The sequence below is a fragment of the Podarcis tiliguerta genome (assembly GCF_965153285.1).
Source record: "Podarcis tiliguerta genome assembly, chromosome: 3".
Taxonomy (NCBI): Eukaryota; Metazoa; Chordata; class Lepidosauria; order Squamata; family Lacertidae; genus Podarcis; species Podarcis tiliguerta.
Window position 1 is genome coordinate 55079888 of NC_139536.1, and position 25572 is coordinate 55105459.

Sequence of the window (25572 nt, forward strand, 5' to 3'; positions counted from 1 at the left end):
GTGATACGATTATTCTAATTGTAACGTAATTGCCCTTTTGGCATGTTCATAAAGCTTGCAGATTGTACCGAGCATCTCTTGCCAAGTCTATTGAGTTGAAATAGCAGGGTTTGTTAGCGATACCCACCACACTGTTTCTATTGCAAAAGATGTCTGCATGCATAAGGGCAGTATCATGCACATGCCAAACCCAATTCTTCGTTTATTCTGCATTAATCTAATCTCATTTAATATTTGCTTTGTACTACTAGGCAGTAAGGACTTGGCTCTCCAAATCCTTTAGGAATGACAAGCTATTTGAATGACAGTGGATTAAAGAGGAGGAACTAAACTGCATAGTGCAAATGTTATTGGGACAGATATTATAAAGACAATACTAATGCAAAACAGAAATGTTTCCATTTCTAGATGTTCACATTCTAAGAACCTAAGCTGCTGCACTGTCCAGAAATGTGGATGGGTTACAACTGCTACACCATTGCACAATTAGCGCAAACACACCAGATGCTCTTCTGCAAGTCTTCAGAATTGCTGAACATGCGCCATTGGTAGCAATTTTCATACATGAAACAACTGCACAGAATCTTACTGTAGCTGCATTAGTGTGGATCATATGGTGGATTGCTTCAACAACGCTTGCTGCCAGTGTATATTTAGCAAGGGTTATTTCATGGTTATTTGCAACAATATCATTAATTCTTTCTATGTGATAAAAATGCAGATAATCACCTGACCCTAAATATATGTACATAAAAGCATGTTCCACTGAGAATTTCAGGATTGCAAAAAGCAAGCTATACTAAAATCCCACAACCACAATTTAGTCTTAAACCAAAAGGTTTTGGTATTTCCGAGATGCCCAGGCTGCAATTTGGCATTTAAGCAGTAGGGAATCCCATAGCTTTATGTGCACCTGAAAATGCTTCTGCAAGTGGTCCTTGTCACAAGCCAAAGCCTGGTTTTCCCTTACCCAGTTGGTGCATTCCACCATTTCTTGAGATCAATGGAGTAATGGCGTTATTTCATGGGCCCCTCAGCTTTCAGGAAAAGATGAATGCTAGTTCCCTGGCTAGAAGTTCTCAGAGTTGCTCTGCTCAGGTACAAATCCCATCAGTGTGATGACAAAGAGACTACAAAGAACAGCAATTATAAGAATGACAAAGGACACAGTGAGCATGAATTGTGTTTGTATTTTATTTAGTCCATGAAAATCTACCTTAAAAACAACATATAAAATCAAAGTATCGGTTAATCCAATACACTGGATTAAGAAGAAACTGCAAAAGCTTGGAGTTGTGGCACAAGCTAAAAGTTTGCAGCCTCGTCTTGAGTATTTCTGAGGCCAAAGCAATACACTGTAACAAAGCAGTATCTGTGTATGGAGACATGCTCCCTGCACCATGGAAAAAAATCTATTGGTGCTTTTGGTTTTTAGAGACGGGTCAGTTAAAAGCAGAAATATTGGTAATGTGATTTGTGTTCTTTGCATTGCTTAGAAAGGCCCTAGGATCAGTATTTTTTTAAAAAAAACCCAAGCAAGAACTAAGCGCTTGTTCCCCAACTTCTAGCCAGGTAATTTACATTGTGATTACTAGGTTTTATTTAAATGTTTAGATAACTTTACATATTTATTAACAGCCTCAGAGCTATAAAGATTAGAACCAGGATAACATAGGCCATGCCACTGTTTTATTATTATTATTTAGCTTGTTGCAGCTACTGCAATATGGCTTTCCATACACACGTTACATTTCACAGCGGGTTTTCCATTTGCTTAGCACTGTAAAACAGGGCTGTGAAATTCACAGGCCATGTTTTGTGGCCTGCCGGGTGTGAGATAAACTTCTTTCAAGGTCCCCTTCGGCTATGAAAGGTTCATCAAGCATCAACTAAACCCATGACTGGTAGGCCAAATGAAGTTCAGGGACAATGACTTTGACAGACTTGTTGTAAAGCACGCAATGAAAGTGATCAAAATAGCATTTGGCAATCAGAACAAACTTTCTAATTCATACTCTAACTGGGGAAGCTTCCACTAAGGTGGGGGAGAACCAAAGATTCCCCCAAATAATTTTGGAACACACCATGTCACTGAATGTTTTACACATTTGTACACATTGTAGACAAACACACATGGAATACATCTAACTGATCCACAAACAAGCACCTACCTGTATTTCTTTTTTCTTCTTCTTGGAGGCCATTGAGCTTTAACCTTCAATACTTTTTAAAGTTTCCATTTTGCACTGAATAAACTAAACTTTCTTACAAATTCATTCATATCAAGAAGTTCATATCTTATCACACGAAGTCCAGAAGGAGGCATGTGCTAACTTGTGTAGAGACATACACCACCTACTTTTCAGGGAGACAGACTGCTGTGGTGCTATTCACCAGCTCACTGTTTTGCTTAGGAAAGAGGCTTCATGGACTAGCACCCACTAGGAGTGAAAGGGTTACTGGTTTTGATTATTCTCTCCTACCCTGTCTTACAAATGTAAGATACATTTATCCCAAACTTGATCCAAACTGAACAAGCAAACTGCTCACAAAAGTGGTTTTGGAGAAAAGTTAGCAAATACATGGGGAGTCTTCAGTTGATGGGCCTAGGGAGGTGGGTTGGGAGAGAATACCTTGCCACTGTTACACCGTGTGTACTAGCTGCAGTCAAGAGACAGAGATGGAGGAGGCTTACTAGCAAGCGGCTGCCATCTGTTCTGGCAGCACTGCTCAATAGCTGCCAGTAAAGAGATGGGGGAACCCACCCACCGCAATTTACTATTCAGTACTTCCTGGCCCAACTCATGGGCTAATCTGAAAGCTAAACAATTATCCAGGCTGCCAGTTTGGCAACTCTGTAATCCAAAAGGGTTCAATGATTATACCAAAATGATGTTATTATTTCTTGCACTGTGACACCAGTGGATCTTCATCAGCGAAGGTACTAATTGAAACTGAAAGAACGGCTGTAGAAACCGTACATGTTTAAAGAATGGCCAGTCACCTTTCTTATCCACCTAGCTATCTAAAATTATTTCAGTTATATTTTGAAACAAACTGATGTATTAGTGTTTCACTTTTCTGATGTTCAAAGAAACCCTGTTGTCTTTACACCTTTTAAGAGGGTTTATAAAAAACATTGTTCCATTTTTAATTTTCATAAATCGGCTACTTCATCGCAGAACTGCAAATTTTGCCAATACACTGAGAACATTGCATATTATTATCTTGCATTTTATTAGCAGAGCTGTTCCAGGTAAGTTAGATGAATTTTTAAAAACTCACAACTTTCTGTATTCTATTTGAAGAAAGGCAGTATTGTTAGCTAAAAGTATTTCTAAGCTACATTATGCATACAGCAACCACTAGATGGTAGTATTAGACCAGTGACATTTTTCTTTCTTTACTCATTGTGCAGCTCCCCAAAGGTCTTATTTGGCTCACTTAGATAATTTTCAAATAAATTACTATACATGTAGGACAATGAAGCTGCTGAGTCATGCAAGACACAGCTGAGACAGGTACGAAGGCTACAAAGTGCAATATAACTTGACATTCTAGACATGTTTGGTGTCTAGAAGATCAAACACTAGATGCTTTGAATATTTTAATTATCTTTCAATTATTTAGCATTTCAAGCCTGCCCAGTTTTATGCACAACCTACACTGACCAGTACTAAACTCTGCAATTCTCCATTAATGAAACAGAAGAGTGACTCCTGCTCAACGTTTCCTAAATTGTGGGGCTTTTAAAATTATTAATTAAGAGCACAAAGCTCAGTGTAAGCCAAATTTTTGTTTAAATCACTTTTCAGAAATCAGAGTTTTCTAAATGTACGCGAGCATAATGAAATATACTTTCCTACTGAGGGGACACACATATAGAGCAAACATAATCCTTTACTCATCAAAAACTTTTTGAAAATAAATTGTATTACTTCATGACATGGATGTTCCAAAAACAGGAGAGCATTAAATGTTACACTAAAAACTGAACCATCTTTGTTTTTCTTGATAGCTTCAAACCAGTTCAGCATTTGCCTAAAGTTATGATGGTATGAGAGTTTCTTAAATGGACTAAGGGAAGGCTGAAGAAACATTGATGGGGCTATTTATTTATTTGTCTGGCTTCTAAAGACTTTCGACTTTCCCTTAGAATTAAACTGTACTCAGATAAATGTGAAAGTCAGTGCAGACTTAGGAAGGCTTAAGTACACTGAAATCTTTCTTTTTAAGTACGCCTAACTCTCCATTTGAATGTAACTGACATATTTTCAACACACAATGCCATAGTGCCAGGCTTATAAAAGGTGGAGGAAAATAAAGTCCTGTTTAGTAAACCAGTAACACAACTATGCCTTTTGAGTATGACTTGTACCAAATCAAGACCCAATACAACATTAAACATGGTTCTCACACCATTCTACACCATGGAAAGCCAATGCAAATGTATTCTGATCTATCTGTGGCCAACTGTAGCTCACTCACAATTCTTCCCTATTGGTCACATATTTTGTTTCTTTACTGGGTGAGACAAGTGAGATCATTTTCTTTCGTTCTCTTTCTTTCTTTTTCTTTTTCTTTCCACATATAAAGAGGAGGAAATATACATTAAAATCGGATTTTGCTTGAAGATATACACATAAATACACAAAGAATTACAATCCAGTTTTGGAAGCACTGATAAAATGGGGAGCTTAAAAGATGCCAACTTCCTTCCCAGGTTAAGGTATGGACGTCATTTCAGCAAAAGTTAACACTTTCTGCCCCCCACTCCAACTCATCAGCAAAAAAATATAAAAGAATATTGTGAAGAGCAAGTGTTGACAATCAATAGTAAAAGACTCCTGATGGTTTAATCAATAGTAAAAGACTCCTGAATAGTTCAAGCTCCTGATGGTATCTCAGGATTGTCAGGTATATTTCTCAGAATGACATCAGACATCTGTTCTCTGTTCCAAATCAGTGACCTCCAACCCAATTAAACAGAATCCATTATCTTCTTCTGCTGCTTCAGGAACTGGTCCCTCCAAATATAAAGACACAACTTTTCCAGAACTGTGGAAACAGAAGTAAAGAAAAATCAACAAAATCTTGCAGCCCGAGCCTTTTATCCAGAGTGATGACAGTACCATCATATTATAATGGATTTTTTCCTATGCACATCATGAACCAAATCTAGATGCCACATCAATGGAAGCAGTCAGTAGTTAAGCATGATGCTGCTATGCAGCAGCTGGCAACAGTGGCACTATGTGGGAAACTGCCCAGGCTGGAGATGACTCAGTCATAAGCCCTTAAAGTCAGCACAGACTAACCATTCACCAACCTAAGGTAGCATTAAAAAGGGGCTAACGGTGTGTTTTTCAGCTTGGAAAAGTTAGCAAAATCTCATGACATAAGCAGCGTACAATGGTACCTCAGGTTACATATGCTTCAGGTTACAGACTCCGCTAACCCAGAAATAGTACCTTGGGTTAAGGACGTTGCTTCAGGACGAGAACAGAAATCGTGCTCCAGCGGCACGGTGGCAGCAGGAGGCCCCATCAGCTAAAGTGGTGCTTCAGGTTAAGAACAGTTTCAGGTTAAGAACGGACCTCCGGAATGAATTAAGTACAGTGGTGCCCCGCAAGACGAATGCCTCGCAAGACGGAAAACCCGCTAGACGAAAGGGTTTTCCGTTTTGGAGGTGCTTCGCAGGACGAATTTCTCTATGGGCTTGCTTCGCAAGACGAAAATGTCTTGCGATTCCTGGGTTTTTTTTCCGCTCCCCACCCCCTTTTTCTAAGGCACTAAGCTGCTAATAGCCTTTTAGCAGCTAATCCGCTAATCCCTTAAGCCTTTAATAGCCGCTAATAGCCGCTAAACCGCTAATAGCGCTAATCCGCTAATGGGCTTGCTTCGCAAGACGAAAAAACCGCAAGACGAAGAGACTCACGGAACGGATTATTTTCGTCTTGCGAGGCACCACTGTACTTAACCCAAGGTACCACTGTAATTTATTCCTGCCTCCAGCACCCAGCTATAAGGCTAGGCTTCCTCAAACTCGGCCCTCCAGATGTTTTGAGACTACAATCCCCATCATCCCTGACTACTGGTCCTGCTTGCTAGGGATCATGGGAGTTGTAGGCCAAAAAAACATATGGAGGGCCGAGTTTGAGGAAGCCTGTATAAGGCTAAATTGTTAACTTTCCCTTGCCAGAAGAAAAGGAGAATGCAGTGGTGCAAAGGTGGGGAGCTTGTGACCATCCAGATGTTGGACTACAACCCTTACTTGGTATTTCACCATGCTGGCTGAAACTGAAGGAACTGAACTCCAATAACATCTGGACAACCACAGGTTCATCTTCCCTGCAGTAGTCGGTAAGCAAAAGAAGCAGGCAAGCAGTGATTAGATTTAATCGGTGTTTTGATTTGTCCAATAGTTTGCCTGTGATAGATATGCTCTAAGCACAGCTGAGGAATATGCTGTTGACTCCTCTTTTTACATTAAGAAACCTATTGGGAGGTAGCCAGGAAGAGCCTTGGCTGCTATCTCAGTAGATCTGATTATTGTGTCAGAGAGGACGTGGTTTGGCTGCAGGAACAGCCTGAAGATGCTGACTCAGCTCCCACCTGCATATAAGGCAATATGTGGGATGGCGGAGGAGAGGCAAGCACACACAGCAGCAAATACATGCCCAGCCACAGCAGATAAGATTTAAGGGAAGGTAAAGGTAAAGGTACCCCTGCCCGTACGGGCCAGTCGTGTCCGACTCTAGGGTTGCGTGCTCATCTCGCTCTAGAGGCAGTGAGCCGGCGCCGTCCGAAGACACTTCCGGGTCACGTGGCCAGCGTGACAAAGCTGCAGCTGGCGAGCCAGCACCAGAGAGGCACACGGAACACCATTTACCTTCCCGCTATAAAGCGGTACCTATTTATCTACTTGCACTTAAGAGTGCTTTCGAACTGCTAGGTGGGCAGGCGCTGGGACCGAACAACGGGAGCGCACCCCGCCGCGGGGATTCGAACTGCCAACCTTTCGATGAGCAAGTCCTAGGCACTGAGGTTTTACCCACAGCGCCACCCACGTCCCTTTTAAGATTTAAGGTGGGGACAGCTAAAACAGCATTGTGAGTGGAGCAACTACATGGTCTGGTCACTGGATATATCCTAGGGAGAGGGAAAAGTGTATTTTTTTAAAAAAAAGTTTGGGTAGCGGTTTAAACTGTACAGTTAAGCCTCACAGGAACCTTATGGTAAGAAGAGTTTCAGACCACCTTAATAAAGGGGTAAGAGTGTCAAGTTCTACAAACCCAAGTTAACTTGGGACTCAATATATCCTGTTAACCTGCTGCATCATTCAGGGGGGCAACAGACTAGGACAATGCCATAAAGCCATCTGTTGTAATTACAGAAATGAACATTTCCTATTCAGCCACAGCTGTATATGGCTTTAAGTTGTGTGAAGGCCTCCTCCTCTAGGTTTCACTGTTCTTTTAAAGAACATCCTTTGAAAGTGATGGCAAAATAATGGATCTTCACAGGCTTAGTTCACACATAGTTCTAGACCAAAAAAATGGGTTAGTATGAGCAAGCAAGCATGCTGGTGCACATTTAGAAAACCAGTTGTTTTGCTCCCATCGTGCCACTAGGCGCTAACCAGGCCATATGAAGGCAAGCATGCACGACGAGTCAAGCTTTGTCCCATAAACAGCCTGCATGTTAGGGAAACTTGTTACCTGGAACAAAGTTAAATTCTGAAGTTCAACTGAATGCAAAAGACAGCTTAAGAGATATTTCTTAAAAAATACTAAATACTAAGTACAGTCTCTCAAACAAGAAACTGAAAACCTGTTCTAAGCCATTTGACAATGAAATATTTGACCATAATCTGTAGTTCTGATAGCAAGTTATCTAGCTCAGTTATCTAGCTTAAAAAGCCACTGAAAATAGTTAATTATTCTGAATTTAAATAGTAGATACTTACATTAAACCTCAGGATTCAGTGAGCTCTAAGCTTAGCTGTGGACTCTCACTGATGGTGTAGTCTTGATTATTTACATCTTTCTCTGTGTATGTCTCCACGAATCCTGTTGATTGGCTGTGGTCATCTTTGTTTTTCACAGGTGTTTGTTGTTCTATAAACTGCTGTTGGATCTGAACAGTCTGCCCAGCTTCTACATCCGTCAGCCTTGGTTGGGCCACTTCAAGTGACTCTTTGGGTAGATCTCCTGAGGCAGTATCTTCTACTGCTGGTCTCTGAATCTCTGTTGGAGTGGCTGTATCCCCTGCAGAATGCAGCTTTGGTTCACCATTTTCTTTCTGGAAATCTGTCTCTTGCTTAATTTCTTTCACAATTTCATTCAGAGATTGAGGGTCTTGTGCTAGTGTTGTCACAGTGCCTGATCGTTCATCTGGCTGCAACATCAGTTTCACTTTAGCGTCTTCAGATTTATCAGAAGCAAAAGGCATTTTTTCTGCCACTTTGAAGGCCTCTTGATTTTCTGCAGATTGAGTTAAAATTATAGTTGATGGCTGGATCTCTAGATTTTTCTCTCCTCTGCCTTTTACAGGAAGAATCTGACCAGTCTGCAAACTTTCCTGAATTTCAGATTTATTTACACCCTTTAGAGATGTCTCGCTCTGTTGCTTTGACACAGATGGCAACTCTTCTGTTTCCTCCAATGTATCAACAGCATTCTGGATGATTTTCAGCACAATTTTTGTACTCTGTGACTCTATAGTCACCGATTGAACCACATCTTTTTGAAATTCTATATGAGTTAAAGAGGGGCTTCTTTCTGGAGGTGTCTTTTTTCCACCTTCTTGACTTGATTCTAATCTCCGAAGCTTCATTTCTGGGCTGGAATCCAATACAGACTTCTGGATCAAATCATCTTTGGTGCATGTTACTGCTGCTAAAACTGCCTCCTCTGCCACTGAATTTGCTTTCCCAGACCATGACACTGTATCCTTATCAGGACCTAAAGCCCCAAGTCCTGGTTGAGCAAAGCTCAAGTGCTGAACTGTTTTGAATGTGGTTTCTTTTGGCTCCTCTAGGAGAGACTGCAGGTTTTCAGTCAATGTTTCCGTAACTGTGACATTCTCTGCAAAAACTTGTTCTTCGACTGTTGCAGCTGTTACTGTTACAGAGGATTTATGAACTCCATAACTTTGTAGTTCAGGAATGTCAGTGGTGATAACCTCCTGCTGCTCAGTGAACATTTCTTGCTGCACTGGAGCTGCACCAAGTGCATCCGCATCAGCAAGTTCAATTTTCCCTGTTGATTTTTCTGTTTCTGTTACTAGCACCTTCTCCGACAATGCTTGCCTTCTCTCAGAGCTATCTGAAATTGTGGCAGATTGTGAAAGTGGAAGGACTGTTTCCAGGGGCAATTCACGAGGACACACTTCACTCTGGGCACAAACGCCATTTATACCTGCTTCACTGCCTTCTGTGACAGAACTCTCCCCTTTCTTTTCTGAGATGACATCTGATAAAGCACCAGAGTCCGAGATGAGGGTGTCTCCAACTTTGGTCTTTACTGCTTCAGTTGCTACCATTCCTGTGAATTTCTCTTCAGTTGTTAGCTCTATGTTTTCAACCTCTTTTTTCACAGAATCCACAGTTGCCTCACTTTTCACAGTGCTGTCCTCTGCTAACTCAGCCTCAGTGTGTTTTGATCCCAAAGTAAGTGCATCTTCCTTTTCATTCTGCACAGATCCTTCAGTTGCAGTTACAAGTGTGACATCCTTCAGTTCATTACTTTCTGGAACGTCAACTGCAATTCCTTCTGTGCCTTCCAGTTTCAAGGTATGGCTGGCATCTGCTACATCCTTCCGGATGACATCCACTGCATTTGGATCAGGTGTGGAGACTTCAACTAGTCCCCTTTCCACAGATCTCTCAGCTACAGCTTGCTCTGTTGATGTTTTTACTAGGGGAGAGTCATCTTTTACTTTGTTCTTTGAAAGCTCCTCAGTAACAACTGCATCAAAACATTTTGATTCTAAGGAAAGGGAAACATCTTGCGTTTCTCTCTGCTCAGGAGCTTCAGTCTTGTCACTAATTACAGGGGCTTTATCATTAATTATCTCAACGGATGTTGCTAGGGAATCTGAAGTATCTTCAACCTCAGAGCTGAAACTGACCTCATTCTCCACATTCTTCAGGATCTCTTTTACTTCTGGCTGTTTGGTGGCAGTGGTTTCTGCTTCCATAATTTCTTCTGACTGTTCTGAAAAGACCTCCTTATGCACTTTCTCAGAAGGAAATTTCACTTCCACTTTTGCATCCTCCTTCTCTGCAAAGACCTCCACACCAGCCTTCATGGCTGCCTTCTCTATGGGGGCTTCTGTTTTCTCTTCACCTTCTGCTTTTTCTACAGAGGATGCCACTTTTGCCATCTTTGCGGAGTCCTCTGCACCCAACTTCTTTGCAGGAACCTCCACTTGACTCTTTTCCTTGGCAATCTCTACAGCAGACTCTATATCCACCTTCTCTGCAGGAGTTTCCATATCTAGCTTTTCATCTGGCTGATCTGATGAGGCCACTGTTTCTGCCTTCTCTGCAGGCACCTCTGCTTGCACCTTCACATCTGGCTTCACTGTGATGGCCTCCACACAAACAGATGCATTTGATTCTTCTGCTGCAGCTTTTGTCTTTTCTATAGGGTCCTTTTCTATAGGGTCCTCCACTTTCATAATTTCTGAGGGAGCCTCTGATTCCCCCTTGTCCGTGGAGGTCTGCACTTCCATCTGTGTTTTAGAAATCTCAACTTCCACCTTTTCTACATCTGCCTTCACATCTACTTTCTCTGTGCAGGCATCTGCCTCCAACTTTGCATGTGCCTTTTCTGTAGAGATCTGTGCTTCTGTCTCTTTTATATGTTCCTCCACTTCTTTTTCTGAGGGGGACACTGCTTCTGCCTTTGTGGGAAGCTCCAAGTCCTCCTTTAATTCTGCCTTCTCTGCTTCTACCCTCTCTTCGAGGAACTTCATTTCCACCTCTTTGACATGGCCATCTGTTTCTACACTCTGCTTATGGGTCTCAGTCTCTGCATTCTGCTTGTGAACCTCCACTTCCACCTTTCTTGTGGGCAAGTCTTCTTCTACAGTCTCAGCATGAAGAGGTTCAAGTTTCTCATTTACCATAGAAATATTTGTTTCTGGTTTCTGCAGTTGGCCCTTGAGTTCCACCTTCTGTACATGGGTCTCAGTTACCACAGAAACCTCTGTATCTTTGTTCTGGATGCAGGCCTCAACTACAACATTCTCTGTGCTTCCTGGTAGTAAGCCAAGTGTGGCATGTTTGGCCGTACCTAGGTCACTGACTTCAGTTACTGCATTCTGCACTGGAACTTCAGTTATCTTGCTCTGGATGGGTGCCTCAAGCACAAAAACCTCAGGACAGGGAGGCTCAGCTTCTTTTATTTCTTTTTGCACAGGGGCTTTTACCTCATCTGCAGCAGTTACTAATTTAGCTTCCAAGTCAGGTATGGTGTTCACCACTTGTTCGAGTTTCTGGGAAAACTGAGGCTTCTCTTCATGTGATATTTTTGCCAATTCATCAACTGCTCGACCAGTATCTGTAATCCCACCTTCAACTGCTTCTTTTAAATTTGTTTTGGCTTCCTTTACCAAGTCACCAACATTTACTGCTGGCCCTTCTTCAGGGGTTACTGTGATAATGACAAATCCTTCCTCTTCAGCAGTCTGTTTTTCAATGATTTCTTGAACAATTTCTTGTTCAATCTTTGAATCATGACTCTCATCAGTCTTATCCAAGCTAACACTTTCTTTCGAGCTTTCCTTCACCTCTACACAAATGTCATCACTCTTCTCCAACGCTTCCTTCGAACTACTTTCTTTAGCTTCATCTTGACTTTGACTACTTTCACTAACTTGGATATCTGTCTTCTCTGGTTCTTCCTTTGAGGGTGGTTCTGCCTCTTGAAATATGATAGTAGTTTCTTGCCCTGTTTTCTCTATTTTCTCAGGCAGAATTGTTTCCTGTGCTTCGCTGGACAATTTAACTCTTTCAGCAACTTCTTGCAGAATTTCCTGTGTTTGTTTATTTAGTTCTTCTAGGTTTTGCTGGCTTTCCTCTACCTCCTGCACAGGTGTTACTATTTCTGTTGTATCAGGGGACTCAGTTAGCCTTGAAACTGCTGAAACCATTTCCGTTGTCTCTTCAGCACAGGATACTTCAGCTGTTTCTTCAACACCTGAAGTTTCTTCTCTAGCTGTGATTGCTTCTGAGGTTAGAGTGTCACCGCTAAACTCCTTTTGAATTTCTGGCATGACTTTAGTAACCACCACCATTTCTTCCACAATTCCAGTTTCAGAGATCTGATCAATATGTTTCTCTTCATCTTCCTTTGCATGTTCAATGGACTCTGTCACAGCAGCCGATATCCAAGATGGTGATCTTTCTTCAATACTTGTAACTGCTCTCTCTCCTTCTACCATTGTGACAGTAACTGCATGAACTAGTCCTTCATTGGACTGCTCAATAATCAAAGTACTTTCTGACTGGTCTGAAGTTTTCTTAGTTAAATCATCTTGTTTTGCCTTTTGAGCTTCAAACTTCTCTTGTTCAGCAGCATCATACTCTGATAAAGGAACAACGGCTGGAACATCAGAGTCGTCCTCATGGATTTCAGTCATTTCTTCTCCAGCTTCCTGAACAGGAGCATGTTCTGGTATTCCATCTGACTTCTTCTTCCTACGACCAGGCATTAGTTTTTTAAATGAAACCCATGATTCTTCTTTTCCAGACTCTCCATCTGAAGTATAATGTTCTGAACTTGGAGCTGTGGAAGATTCTTCATTTCTCTCTTCCATTTTTGTTTTAGATTTTCTTCTTGGGGTTACTAGTCTTTTAAAGGACTCCCATGTTGAAACTCCCTCACCTTCAGATGGGCTTCCAGCTTGTTCTGGTGAAAAACCTCCTTGTCCTTGATCACTTTCTTGTGAGCTAGTAATGGTCATGCTTGGTGCTGTTTCTTTATTGGGCCCATTTTCATCTATTTTCTGTCCTTCTTGAGCAAGTCTTTGTCCTACCTCTTCATCAGAAGTTGATGATTTTCTGGTTCTTTTCTTAGATGAACCTACACAAATTAAGGCTTCCCATGATACAGAAGTATCAACCTTTCTCTTGGGCTCATCTATGCTTTTTTCTAATTTCTGTTCCTCAACATTTTCTTTTATATCATCCTGCTCTTCACAAGGTGCACTTTCAGTTGAAGATAAAGTAGCAGTCTTTGTCTTCTCAAGTTCTTCTTCCTTATCACTTTCAGAAAGCCTCCTGACCCGTTTCTTAGGAGTCACCATTTTTTTAAATGATGCCCAAGGTGTAACAATGTCTCTTTTCCTCTCCATATCTGAAGTAGAACCATCTTCCGTTTCAGTGGTCTGTGCTGCATCTGTAACTTTTCCTACAGATTCTGTTGTTTCTTCAGGGGAAGAAGCAGAGCTTTCTGCTCTTGGATCTTCTGGACTTTCTGCAGAATCAGACAACTGCTGTGCTTGTTCTGCTGCTTCCCCTAGCTTAGCTTCTTCTCTTTTTCCTTTATGTTTCTTTGCTGACAACTTCTTTAAGCTTGAACTTGTAAAAAGCTTTTTTAGGGGGCTGCCTTGTATCTTGGCTCTTTCTTGAGATGAAAGTAATTCAACTTCATTTGTAATGACTTCTAGAGGTTTGACTGTTGCTGAATCTCCACTGCTTGGTTCAGTTTGCTTGAGTGGCTCATTTACTAGTTCAACTAAGCTTTCTTTGACTTTTAGCTGTTCATCAGTGGCTTGTCCTTTAATCTCAGCATCAGTTTCAACGAACTGTTCAAGAACAAGTTTTGATTTTTCAATTGGTTTTGGTTCTTCCTTCTCCACAGTAGTGCTAACATCAGTGCATATTTCTGTGGGTCTGTCATCAAAATTTTCCGTTGCCAGAGGAGCCTTTGGTTCAGATATGGCTTCAACTATTTCAAAATGCTCCTCAGGCGTTTCTATAGGCATTGGAGAAGTTGGTGCAGGCTGATCTGTTTTTTCTTCAAATACTTCAGTTGCCAAAGGAGCTGCTAGTTCAGATTTTTTCTCAGATGATGCAAGAGGGCTATGCTCCAGGGTCATTTGACATTTTTGTGCAGGTTCCAAGTTTTCCTCCAAGTCGATTTTATTCAAGCTTTTACTGGGTTCTATGTCTACACTTTCGGCAGACATTTGTGGTGATGGCTGTTCAAAGGCAGCAACAGCTTCCTCCTTATGTGTTTCTGTTGAGACATCTATCATTTTTGTTTCTTCTCTTTCTACTATAGCATCACCGGCTTCTATAGACACTTCTGCCTTCTCTTTTTCTGGTATGGGTTTTTCTTTTTCTGATTCTTCAGTGGGAGTGGCTTCCTCTTTTATCACTCCTTTTTCTTGCTCCTGCATTTCTCTCTCAGTGGCTTGCTGTTCTTCTTCTTTAGGTTTCCTGAAACTTGTCCTTTTCCTAAACCCAGCCCAACCCTGGGTAAAGAACTTTCTTAGGGGTGATGCTGTTTCATTAGTTAATGGACTTGTTGGAGACTCTGGAGACTTGCTACCATCACTTTTAATCTCTGTCTCCTTGCTTCCTGCTTCAACAGGACCTTCTGTTACCTTTTCAGGAGAAATTTCTTCTTTTGTCTGCTCAGTCTGAGTTTCTTGCTCAGTCTTTTCTACAGGGTAGGGCACCTCACTTTGTGTTTCCTCCTCCACTGTATCTAGCCTGATTTCTTTACAATCTCCAGCTCCTTCCGATAGCACTTCTGTCTCATCTGCTTTCACATTCAGCAACTGAACAGGTTCTGCTTTTTCAGTCTTTTCCTTTCTGACGGTAAATTTGAATCCAACGAACTTAAAAACTTTTTTAAATCCAACATCATTTGCTGATGGAGATACATTAGGTTCTGCCTGCTCTTCCACTTTTTCTTCTTCTGATGGCAATTGCTGATCAGCATCTTCTGCATCTTTCTCTTCCACATCTATGTTAGATTTATCAGGTGATTCTGCTGGCTTGGTCTCCATATTTTCAGCTGGCTCTTCTTTTAGAAGCACATTTGCAGTTTCTCTTTGTCCAACTGTAAGAGACATTTAAAAGCAATAAATAATTAGACATTCTGTTATCACAATTCTATTTAAATTGCATAAGAAGTAGAAATAATCACTATTCCTCTAATCCTAGGCACACTTACTTGGGCGTAAGGCTATGGGACTTAGTTCCAAGTAAACCCATATAGGAATACACTGCACTATTATTAAAAGTCAAATGCATTGAAATTAATGCGCTTAAACATATTCAATTTTGTACAAGATTGTGGACATTATATACAGTCGTACCTTGGTTGACAAATGCCGTGTGACTCGAAAGTTTTGGCTCCCGAACGCCGCAAACCCAGAAGTGAGTGTTCCGGTTTGCAAACTTTTTTGTAACCCAAATGTCCGACGCGGCTTCTGCAGCTTCTCATTTGAGTGCAAGAAGCTCCTGCAGCCAATCAGAAGCTACGCCTTGGTTTTTGTACATTTTCAGAAGTCAAATGGACTTCCAGAATGGATTCCATTCGAGAACCAAGGTGCGACTGTATGTCTTTTAAAATGCATGATAAAAATAGATTCCATTATTTTAAGGGTATCTATGCATAAAATTAACAAAACATAATTATATAGAGAGATAATGAAGTGAAATAAAGTCACTTCAAAATTTGGTTGGAAGCTTTATACTGGAAAAACCTAGGGCATCAAAAGAATTTTAAATAAATTGTGGACATCGGAAAACAAATATTTTGCTTTCAGAATTTTGATAATGTAAAGGCAGCCACACCATGTTCCCAACCTGACATTCTACTTCCAAAATTTCATAGTATTTTTAATAGCATCTGAGTCAAGCCAGCAGCCGAGATCATAGTCTATTTTAGTTAAGAGGCTTTTCTTATTTTATATTTTTGTAAACCACATTGAGGTTTCTTACAATCAAGTAGTTTATCAATTTTATAAAACAAACAATAAATTTTGGTTGTGATTCCTGGAAGACCTGCTCCATGCCTTGCAAGCCTTTTTTCCACCTGGCCTAGGAGGGAGGGGCCCTGAATGACTGACTCCAGGAGGCTGCTGAGGTACTGTTTAGGGATTAGTTTGTTTGTTTGTTGCTATTATTGCTGTTAATTTTTGTATCTTTATTTTTAGGTATTATGATTTATGTTGAAATTGTTCAGTTTGGTTGTGCACTTTTTGATGTGTTTTACTTTTGCTTTGTTTGTAATTATATAAATCATTTTATGTGGTAAGCCACCTTGAGCATGGTTTTAACTATGGAAAGGCAGCATACAAATAAAATTATGATGATGAAAAATACACTGTGCAGCAGAAATAAGCCCAACACTTCATCTCAAGACAGCACAAATGCCTAGGTAAATAGGTATGTACCAAGTTGTCAACAAAAACTCCCAAAATGAAGTTATCTGGTGTATCACTAGAGGGGGTGAATTCCACAGGCAAAGTGCCACAATGTTAAATAAATGAATTATGTGAAGAACCATAGTTTTGTCTGTCCTGAATCTCCTTCCTGGGCATCTGCTGGATTAAGAAGCAGGAGTATTTTCTGACATGTTAATTATATAGCAAAAGAAAGAAAAAACAAATCTGTCTCTCTGCTTTTGCTGTAAAGAAATCTTTTTAAAGTACCCCTCTATTAAAAATGCTCCATACCCTCTAACAACTAAATCACATCCGATCTGATTTGCATTACATTAAGCACATTTCAAACCATAATAAAGCAATAATCAATGGCAACTTGCCCTTCCATACAGATGGCTTCCATCTCCAGCCATCACCAGAATAATTCCTCAAGAGATGTATGCATACTTTCAGAGAGCACAACATTTTATAGTCATTATCTGCAATGCAATACCTTCCATATCAACAGGGCAAGCAATTCAAATCTGAATGATTTCCAGTTACCTAAGAACCTTGACTACATATAACTGTACTAGATTTGGGCAAGTACAGTATTGGGCCTCTGTTTCCCAGGCTTTTTACAGCAGGAGAAATCCAGGTCTACTACAACTGCTGTAATTGGACCTGCTTAATCACAAACACCTATCACTAGCAACCTTCAAACCATACACTAGATTCCTATGATACACTGTATGCATTTAGCTTTACTTAAAATTGCAATGAGATGAAGCTGCAGTAAGTGGCCTGAGAATGTTTGCTTGTCAAAAGAAAAGTGTCCACATTTAGGACGTTTCTGTGAGAAATCTATTATTCAGTTGCTCCATAACTTTACTTTGAGACTTTCTGGTGAATGCTTTGAAGACCAAAAAAACCCACACCTCTACCTGAAGAACTGTTCAGCTACAATTTGTTACCAATTTTTTAATACTTCAGTAAAGGCAAGATCTACCTTGCCAGACCTTTTGAGAATTTGGATTGGAAAATCTTATTATTAGAAATGCATTTTAGTTGCTGCTGTTCTTTTAATTGGATTGATTTTTAGTTGTTTTATTCCGTATCATAAGCCACCTTGAAGACTACAAGGTGGAAAATTAGCTACCAGACTAAGTTCAATGTGCTGGTTTTAGTGTACAAAACCCTATACAAATTGGAATCAGGATACATAAATATCATCTCACCCCTTACATATCCAGTTGACCCCTGCACTCTGCAGGTGAAGGAGGCCTCCCGCAAATACTATTTTATTATGAGCTCTGTTCTGCACAATTTAGGTATTAGGCTTTTAGTGCTGTGGTACCTAAACCCCTGTGAATTCATTCTCTTTAAATATTAAACAGACCCCACCCCCCATCTCTGTTGTCTTGTTGGTGCCTACTAAAGACCTTCCTCTTCCTACAAGCCTTTTAGGTTGAGTTCTTTCCCAGTCTGCATCTGTGTTTAAATTGTTTTTAATGTGTTTTTATTGCTTGTTCTTTGCCACCCTAAACTCCTTTGGGAGGAAGTGTAGGATATAATTTCTATGAATTTAAGCAGAATATAAGTTAAAACATAAACAAATTGGTCCCAGAAAGCATACACACTGAGATACACATTCCTCTTGCTACTAACATACCATTTTCAACTATGGTTTAAAGGTTAGCACACAGCATGTGGGTGAATGCTGCTGAAAGGACAGGCTCTGCTCCGGCTATCACCATGCTGCTAGGAGCTAAGCTGTGGTTTGGCTTAGTGTTATGTTCGAACCAAGGTTTGTGGCTTGTTTTCCCCAAACAAGCCACATTCCCAGCAGAGGAGCAAAACTGCTACAACAGTTTGCAGCTTTAAACCACAGTTTAGTTTAACTCTCATTTAAAGTGACTTGTGAAGCAGACCATAATATTTAGAAATTAATGTGGATGATTGCAAGTTTATCAGGCACTGTCTTATTGTTCCATTGTCATTTGACATGTCAGAAGCAAAACTATTATCTTCAAAAAGAAAAACTAATTTGTTGACAAAAATGAACAGCAGAGGGCAGTATTTCATTGCTATTTTACTTAACAAATCTCAAGGTTTATGTGAAATACTAGGTGCATAAGATAGACGAGATTGGATAGAACTACATTCAACGTATTTTTTAAAAATCAAGATATGCTATGCTTATGGATTCATAAGAAAAAGCATGCCGAAGCAAAATAACTTCCAATGATGCCTATGAATAGCAATGATGCCAATAAAATAAAATTCACTGAAAAAGTCTGATTACTGCTTTTAAGAGTACTAATTACAATTCTAGAAAGGTTTGCCCCAGATCAACTTGAACATGCTGAAAACCACTTTGTGTGTCAAGGAGTGGCTCCACCCAAACATCCAAATATTGTACCCCAAGGCTTCTTTAGCCACACCCTGTCCTACATCAAGTCTCCTCCATAGTTCCATTCTGTGAGTGCCCAACAATGCTGCTCACTATTGGAAGAAGCCCTCCATTACTTTGCAGAGTAGCTTTATGTGCAGTTACATCAAAGGGATGGTGTAAACAATGTTGATTTCAGGTCTAAAGACATTCAAAACTATCTGTCAGCCATAGAGAACAGTGTCTCTTAGTATTACTCTGCTGTTTGTGGTTTGCTTCTCTGAAATGCCAGTTCATACTTATATATGGCAGTAATGACTCAATGAAGTCAGCATTACTGACTTTGTTCTTAATTGTGCGGTGTGAAAAGAAGTGACGAGACAGCTTAACTGAATGTCACATGTATACATGTAATGAAATTTCAGCTAGCTTTTTTTTTTAAGGTTCCGTTAAGTTTCATCTCCCCCTGTGCCCCCAATACTTTGGGGTAGAGGAAGATTTTAATCTGAAAAATAGGACCTTGAAGAAGGATCAACTCCAGCACTGCAATCACAATTTTTATTTATACTTTAGACACCAGCATGACTTTTTCAGGTTTATACATAACCAGAATACCAGGAGCTGAGATTCTCTCACTCCTGTACTATACCTTTTTTTTTAAAAAAAAAAAAAGCCTTAATGAGGCATTAGAATGATTTAAGCCTTCTCTGAGACTGAATGAAAAGCAGAACAAAGAGTAAAAGGCACCCTTTCTTAGTCCTCTGATCAAGCCAGGAAGATCTGGCAAGGTATGCATGCAGGTGGTGTAAATGAGAACATGCACATTCAAAATCATGATACTCATCCAGTCCCACTCCACAGGCTGGATGAGTCACGGGAATACACATTACATCTATGGCTACTAGTTGTTGCAAGTACTTGTACTCAATCTCTCTTCACTACAACTTCCCTTCGTATAATACACAGGCACTCATTTATTCCCACAGTTGATATTGATGTGGTTGGTACTATAGAGCTTATCTTACTTAGAACGTGCTGTTAGAAATTTGGGTCCAACATTCACAGTCATTTGACATACAATGTAAAAAGAAAACACTTCCTTATTACTCTAAATAAATGTGTCATTAGGGAAAACTCTATTGGGCCTTAAAGCAGTTGTTTTATGACGATGCCCTGATTAGGAAGATAAACTATCCATTCCAACATGAATAAAATCAAGTGAGTGTCTACTGCCACAATACCTAAAAAGTGTTACACATACATTTTACTCCTAACAAACATTTCAAACTTTTTCCGTTTCCCCCACCTTCTCACTCTCCTTACAAGAAAGGAGAGATACCATTTCTTGTAGTTGGAAGACAGAAAGTATTTCTCAGGCTGTAATAGTTAAATCTGAAACACCTCATGTGCTTGCAGTCAACCATGTCAACATCTGGAGCTGGTTGACTCCCCCCCACCCACCCCCCAGGATTTGCTGCCCTGCCCTGGATTTTCTCCATGAATTCTCTACATTCTGTATCCATCAGATATATGTCATACACACCCGGGTCTCTAGTGTTCCAAAATTCTCTAGCCACTGAAAGTCTCCAAACAATTTTTAAAACAAAACTTAAGTTTATTCCATATTTAAACATCTAAGACCAGAATAGTCTCTCTATTTCATAGTTAATCCTACTACCATCAGTGTCGTTAATTGTGTTTAACTGAGAGTATATCATTGCCTTGAAATATTTGGTTTAAACCAACTGCTGTTAAAAAATTCACAGCTCTATTTTGTACCTAGTGTTGCAACATATTTAATGTGGAAAGAAAATTGCTCACTGTCATGAGTCTAACAACAGCTGGTCCAACTGAACAATTTAAGAATGAATTTGAACTGCTATACTTCTTCACTCCCAAGTATAAGCTGGCTTTTTGTTATAGGAATTCAATTGCTGGATACAGTTACACTGAGATTAGAAAAGGCTATGCAGGGCAAGCTTTAAAATGTATTTTACCTACATTAAACAAATGAACTGACCTCTGTGGTGATGTCAGTTCAACCCGCACTTTACAACTGTAAGAGAAGCCATTTTGGCATATAGCTATATATGACATATGGAGTTTTAAGTGGTCCAATTTACTATCAGAATGATAATAAACACATTAGCATTCTGAACAAGTTACAGTAAAGTCAAAACAGAACTGGTCTCTTTCGGTTATCCACATGGGATGCATATACATTCCACAGCACTGATATTGTAAAAGAAATGAAAAAAGTCATAGTTCTGTTTGTTGGTGCTAGTACTATTTAATGTTTATGAGAAAATTTCAAACAAAAATGACTAATAGGCAAAACTGAGGGGAAATCTCACAGAGATGCAGTAAAACATTTGCATAAGCTGAAAATATTTATTGCCTATATTGCAATAAATATACTGTACTGTCCACCATCACTGTTCTTTTTTTTCTACAAACGATGGAATGTTTCAACAAGCATCTCAGCAGGAAAGATAAAATGAAGTGTCTAAAGCCTGGCGCTTCTAAGTATTGTTTTTCAGCAACTGTTCCCAACCATTCAGCAATATACTGATGAGTTTCCAAAGGTCTTTGTTTCCAAAATTAAGTTGTAAAGGAGTTTGGGGGGCAGAGGGGGTTATAGCTTCCCTCCAAGCACACTAATTAAATCACTCCAATTTAATGATTTTGTGTTTATGAGCAGATACATAGTCCACTTTTTAATGAATAAGATGAAGTGAGCAGTGATCACTTGAACTTCAGAAGTTAAAACAGATGTTTGCTCCATTATTTATGTAGAAAGGTTGTGCCTGGGGTCAAGGATAATGGAAATTAAGGAAAAGGAAGTTTACTTTTAAGACATGGGAGGTTGCAAAAAAATATGAAACCTAGGATCAAATGGCTGAGAGAAAACTCACAGTGTAAATTAAGTGAAATAATATGGTAATTAAATGACATGACTAAAGAGTAAATGGGGGGGGAATATGAAACTTTTTAAAAACTTATTAAGTACAGAATTCTCTGGCATTTGAAAGATCAAAAACAAGCAAGCTTCTGTGAGTAGAAAAGATACCAGAGAATATAGCGTACCCCTGCCAATATAAAATCACTCATCCTAAAGTACTTTGTAATCTAAGAAATACTGTTGCATTTGAAATCTATTGTTCTATAAATTAAACTTCCTAATTTAAAGCGTAAACATGTAGGGAAATTGACCTAACTCAACCACATAAAGATGCTTGAGTTCAACCATATTTACGCAGCAGTAAATGTAACTGCAACAGGCTTTCTAGGTAAGTGTGCATAGAGCTGCAGCTTTAGGATTTTAATCCAAAAACACTTCCCCACTCCTATTTAAACATAAATTATAAGTTTTAAAAGTTATTATAGCTGCAATACTTTGCCCACTTATCTGGAAATAAGCACCACGGAACTCAATGGGATTTACTTCCAGGTAGACATGTATAGACTATGCTGTACATGGCTTAATAAAGAACTGCTCCAATATGTGTGTCACATACTTGAGTCCTGGACAAAAGTGCTGCTGCATAGAATCACCATCGCAAAGAGACAACAGAACCATCAATACAATTCAAAATGTAAACATTTCATACCTGTTAGAGTGATAGTTCCCAGCATTTTCTCTACCCTTTGGCAACCTGGATTTTCCTCTCCTCAAAGCAAGACACTCCGTTATTTTTATTTCTCCAAGTCACAGTGCAATCAGAGGGAGGGGGGTAGGAGGGAAGCAGAGCTAACAGAAACACGTTTCAGTCCTTCAGTGTCTGATGAAAAAGGCAGACTGAAGTTGTGTTTCAGCAGACTGGTCCTTGACAGACAGCTCACTGTGGCCCATCCCCTTCTTAGCTGCTCGTTGAGTGGGCAGGTTATATTCCTAAATTTAACAATGAGATCTCCACCCTCTGACCAAACCACCTCCCCTATTGTTACAAAGGGCTTTATGCAGATCACTGGAAGTCCTTTAGATCAAGGAAGGTGTAACATATCTCTCTCTCATATTTACTACATGCCTACTAAGTGAAAGGAGAAAAAATTCCAGAACCACTTTCTATATACAAAAATAAGAATATTCCAACAACCAGACTCTTTCCTCTGGGAACTTTAATCTCATATATACAGTTCAATGCCATGGTTGAAAGTTCAGTGAAGAACCTTGCAACCTTGTAACACCTCAAATGCTAAAGCAATTATTATGGCAATTATGGCATAGTATGTCATAGGCTGGAAACCACTGCATCAGATGCAAGAAACGTTATATTCAATTGGCAATTACGTATACATATCTGGGGTGCAGGATGGGGGGGATATGAACACAGTGGGATCAAATTGCAATGAAATACAAATAGTGTGGAACATTTTCATTAACGTTCAAATGCATGAAATTTGTCAGACTGCAGACAAGCAAATTACACGTTTAACGTTTTGCTTAATCCATAGCTGTGGATGCAATAAACCATGGTTTGGTTCAGCATTATGTGCGAACATTAAGTTAAATGTGTGAATACCTTTAACATGTCTAGTTTTCTCCTAAATAGCTTAGGGATATCAGGATCATGTCAGCACGGAGGGGATTCACCATGCCATTCCTATCATAGTCATAGTCCTGATGACTAAACACAAGAAGACAGCTTCTCTCACATGGATCCATAATGGAAGGGAAAGGCTGAAACCTCCTTCCTTTGCACCTTGATCCCAATCCCACTTATCTCCAGAAGCTGTTATTTAAAAAGGGAGAAAAAAATGAACACTCACACATTTAGTTTTAAATTTCATTTGGCCCAGAGTGTGCACTGTAGGTGAGTAATGATGAATGAATTGTCCTTCAGACACTATCTAACATTACTATTCTTCTCACTGAACAATCCCAACAACTTCTAACCCAGAATTCCAATGAACAATTTGAAAACCATTGACATGCTTTTGCCCTAACCTTAGCAAAAACAAAACACAAACCCAAGACTGACAAAGGCAACGATGCAGATGCAACAGCATATGCCATGACATTTTTCCCATGGTGATTGTATCGCATATAAAACTACAATTAACAAGTAGAAGCTGCAACAAAATATTGTAGCATGGATTGCTCAAATTCAGGTTGCCAGTCAGCTGTGCTCACTCCATGACACTCCCCTCCAAAAAAAGCAAGCCTTCAGTGGTCATTAACTATTTCCAGCTACTTTTAGAGAGAGCACTTCCCAATGAAGCTGAAGGCTGGAAGTCTCAGGACAGAGAAAAGAAAGTACAGTACTTATTCACAAAGCACATAGTTAAAACTATGGAATTAACTCCCAAGTGGTAGTGATGGCCACGGACTTGGATAACTTTTTTAAAAAAATTAGATAACTTAATGGAAGATAAGGCTATTGATAGCTACTAGCTACGATGGCTATATTTTCTACCTTCTAGCTCCATGTCTTCTACCTTTCCCCCTATATTTTCTATGGTTGGAGACAGTATGCCACTGAATACTCATTGATGAGAATCACAGGAGGGGGGGAGCTGTTATGCTCAGGTTCTGCTTGCAGACTTCCTGTGGGCATCTGGTTGTCCACTGTGAACATGTCTTCACATGTTCTGGACTATGTGCTGGACTACATAGGCCTTTAGCTTGATCTTTTGGGCTCCTCTTAAGCATTTATGCACTAAGGAAGCAAGCATTATGCTTGTGTAGTCCTCTCTCCACTGTGCTCTGCTTAATGAATTATGTCTTGGTTTACAGCAAACCAATTTAACATTATATCTGAACTGGGAAACTATGGTTTGCACTTGCCCTGAAAACCATGATTGTAAACTAGGGACATTTCTGATTCTCATCAAGACCCTCCAGAAGTTAAAAGTATGTCAGAAAGAGCAAAAAAGAAACATGTGGGCTGTAATATGAGAATGTCCAGAAAAATACTTCCTATTTTCTGCTAGGACTAGCATCTGACGAGCAAATGTTTGATGGAAACCAGATGTGTCTCAGTGGTAAAATAGAAATATGTCTAGCTAATCTCAAGATAAAGCAGGCACGCATTTTCTGCACTTTCCACACCAACAGGTCCAGTTCTTCTGTAGGAAAAAGTAATGTGAGAAGTGGCCCCTTGACTCATTGGTAAGCCCTCTCTTGTATTTCAGTGATTTAGCTAGTCTGGAATGCAGAAGAATTTACCTGCTTTGTTTAAGAAAGAGTTCAGCTACTCCTATTACCTTGTGAACATTTTCCTTCCAATGAAATGCCCAGCCCCATACACCATCACAAACCAGTCACCTCTAAATCAAAGAGACTGTATTATTTTTGAATCCACAATATTGATTTGTTAAGAGTTTTTAAGTCTTACAGACTTTTTGGTGTACAACCCTTTACGGTCTTCACCTCATTTATACCCCAATCATATTTACAAAGGAAGATGCTGTTGTTGAAGTCTACCCAGCAAGCTTGACAGATGCGCAGAGATTTGGTGTCCATACACAATTTTCAACACTCTTACACATATTTCAGCACTTTTCTTTGCTCCCAAAACTGCAAGTTATGCTACTGTTCTGAAGACCAACATTAGTGAGTCTCCAACTTTTATTTGTTTTGGTATTAAAATCCTTACCTGATGAGTTCCTGGTACCAAACATTCCTTCTGGTCTACTGTACTCTAAATTCCTAAGCTTAGGATCTAGGATGCCTACTGAGCCAGGTAAGTGTTACTATTGTTATATAAAGCCCTTAACAACTCAGGATCAGTTTACCTGTGAGATCACTTCATCCCATATATGCCCACTCAATTGCTTTGATC

General features: G+C 39.8%; 1 protein-coding gene across 4 annotated transcripts in view; it reads right to left on the reverse strand.

Moving 5' to 3' along the window:
* Window positions 1-1176: 1176 nt before the first annotated feature.
* Window positions 1177-25572, reverse strand: part of AKAP12 (A-kinase anchoring protein 12) — a 65841-nt gene continuing 41445 nt past the window's right edge. For 2 of the 4 annotated variants that reach the window (XM_083434718.1, XM_083434715.1), the window contains exons 3-4: window positions 7970-15083; window positions 1177-5058 (exon numbers count right to left, since the gene is read on the reverse strand). In XM_083434718.1, coding sequence (XP_083290844.1) covers window positions 7978-15030 — 7053 coding nt within the window. In that variant the 5' untranslated portion in view covers window positions 15031-15083 and the 3' untranslated portion in view covers window positions 1177-5058; window positions 7970-7977. Of the gene's footprint in view, window positions 5059-7969; window positions 15084-22398; window positions 22624-25572 lie in introns of those variants that run through there. The other 2 variants (XM_083434716.1, XM_083434717.1) reach the window with 2 other exon arrangements.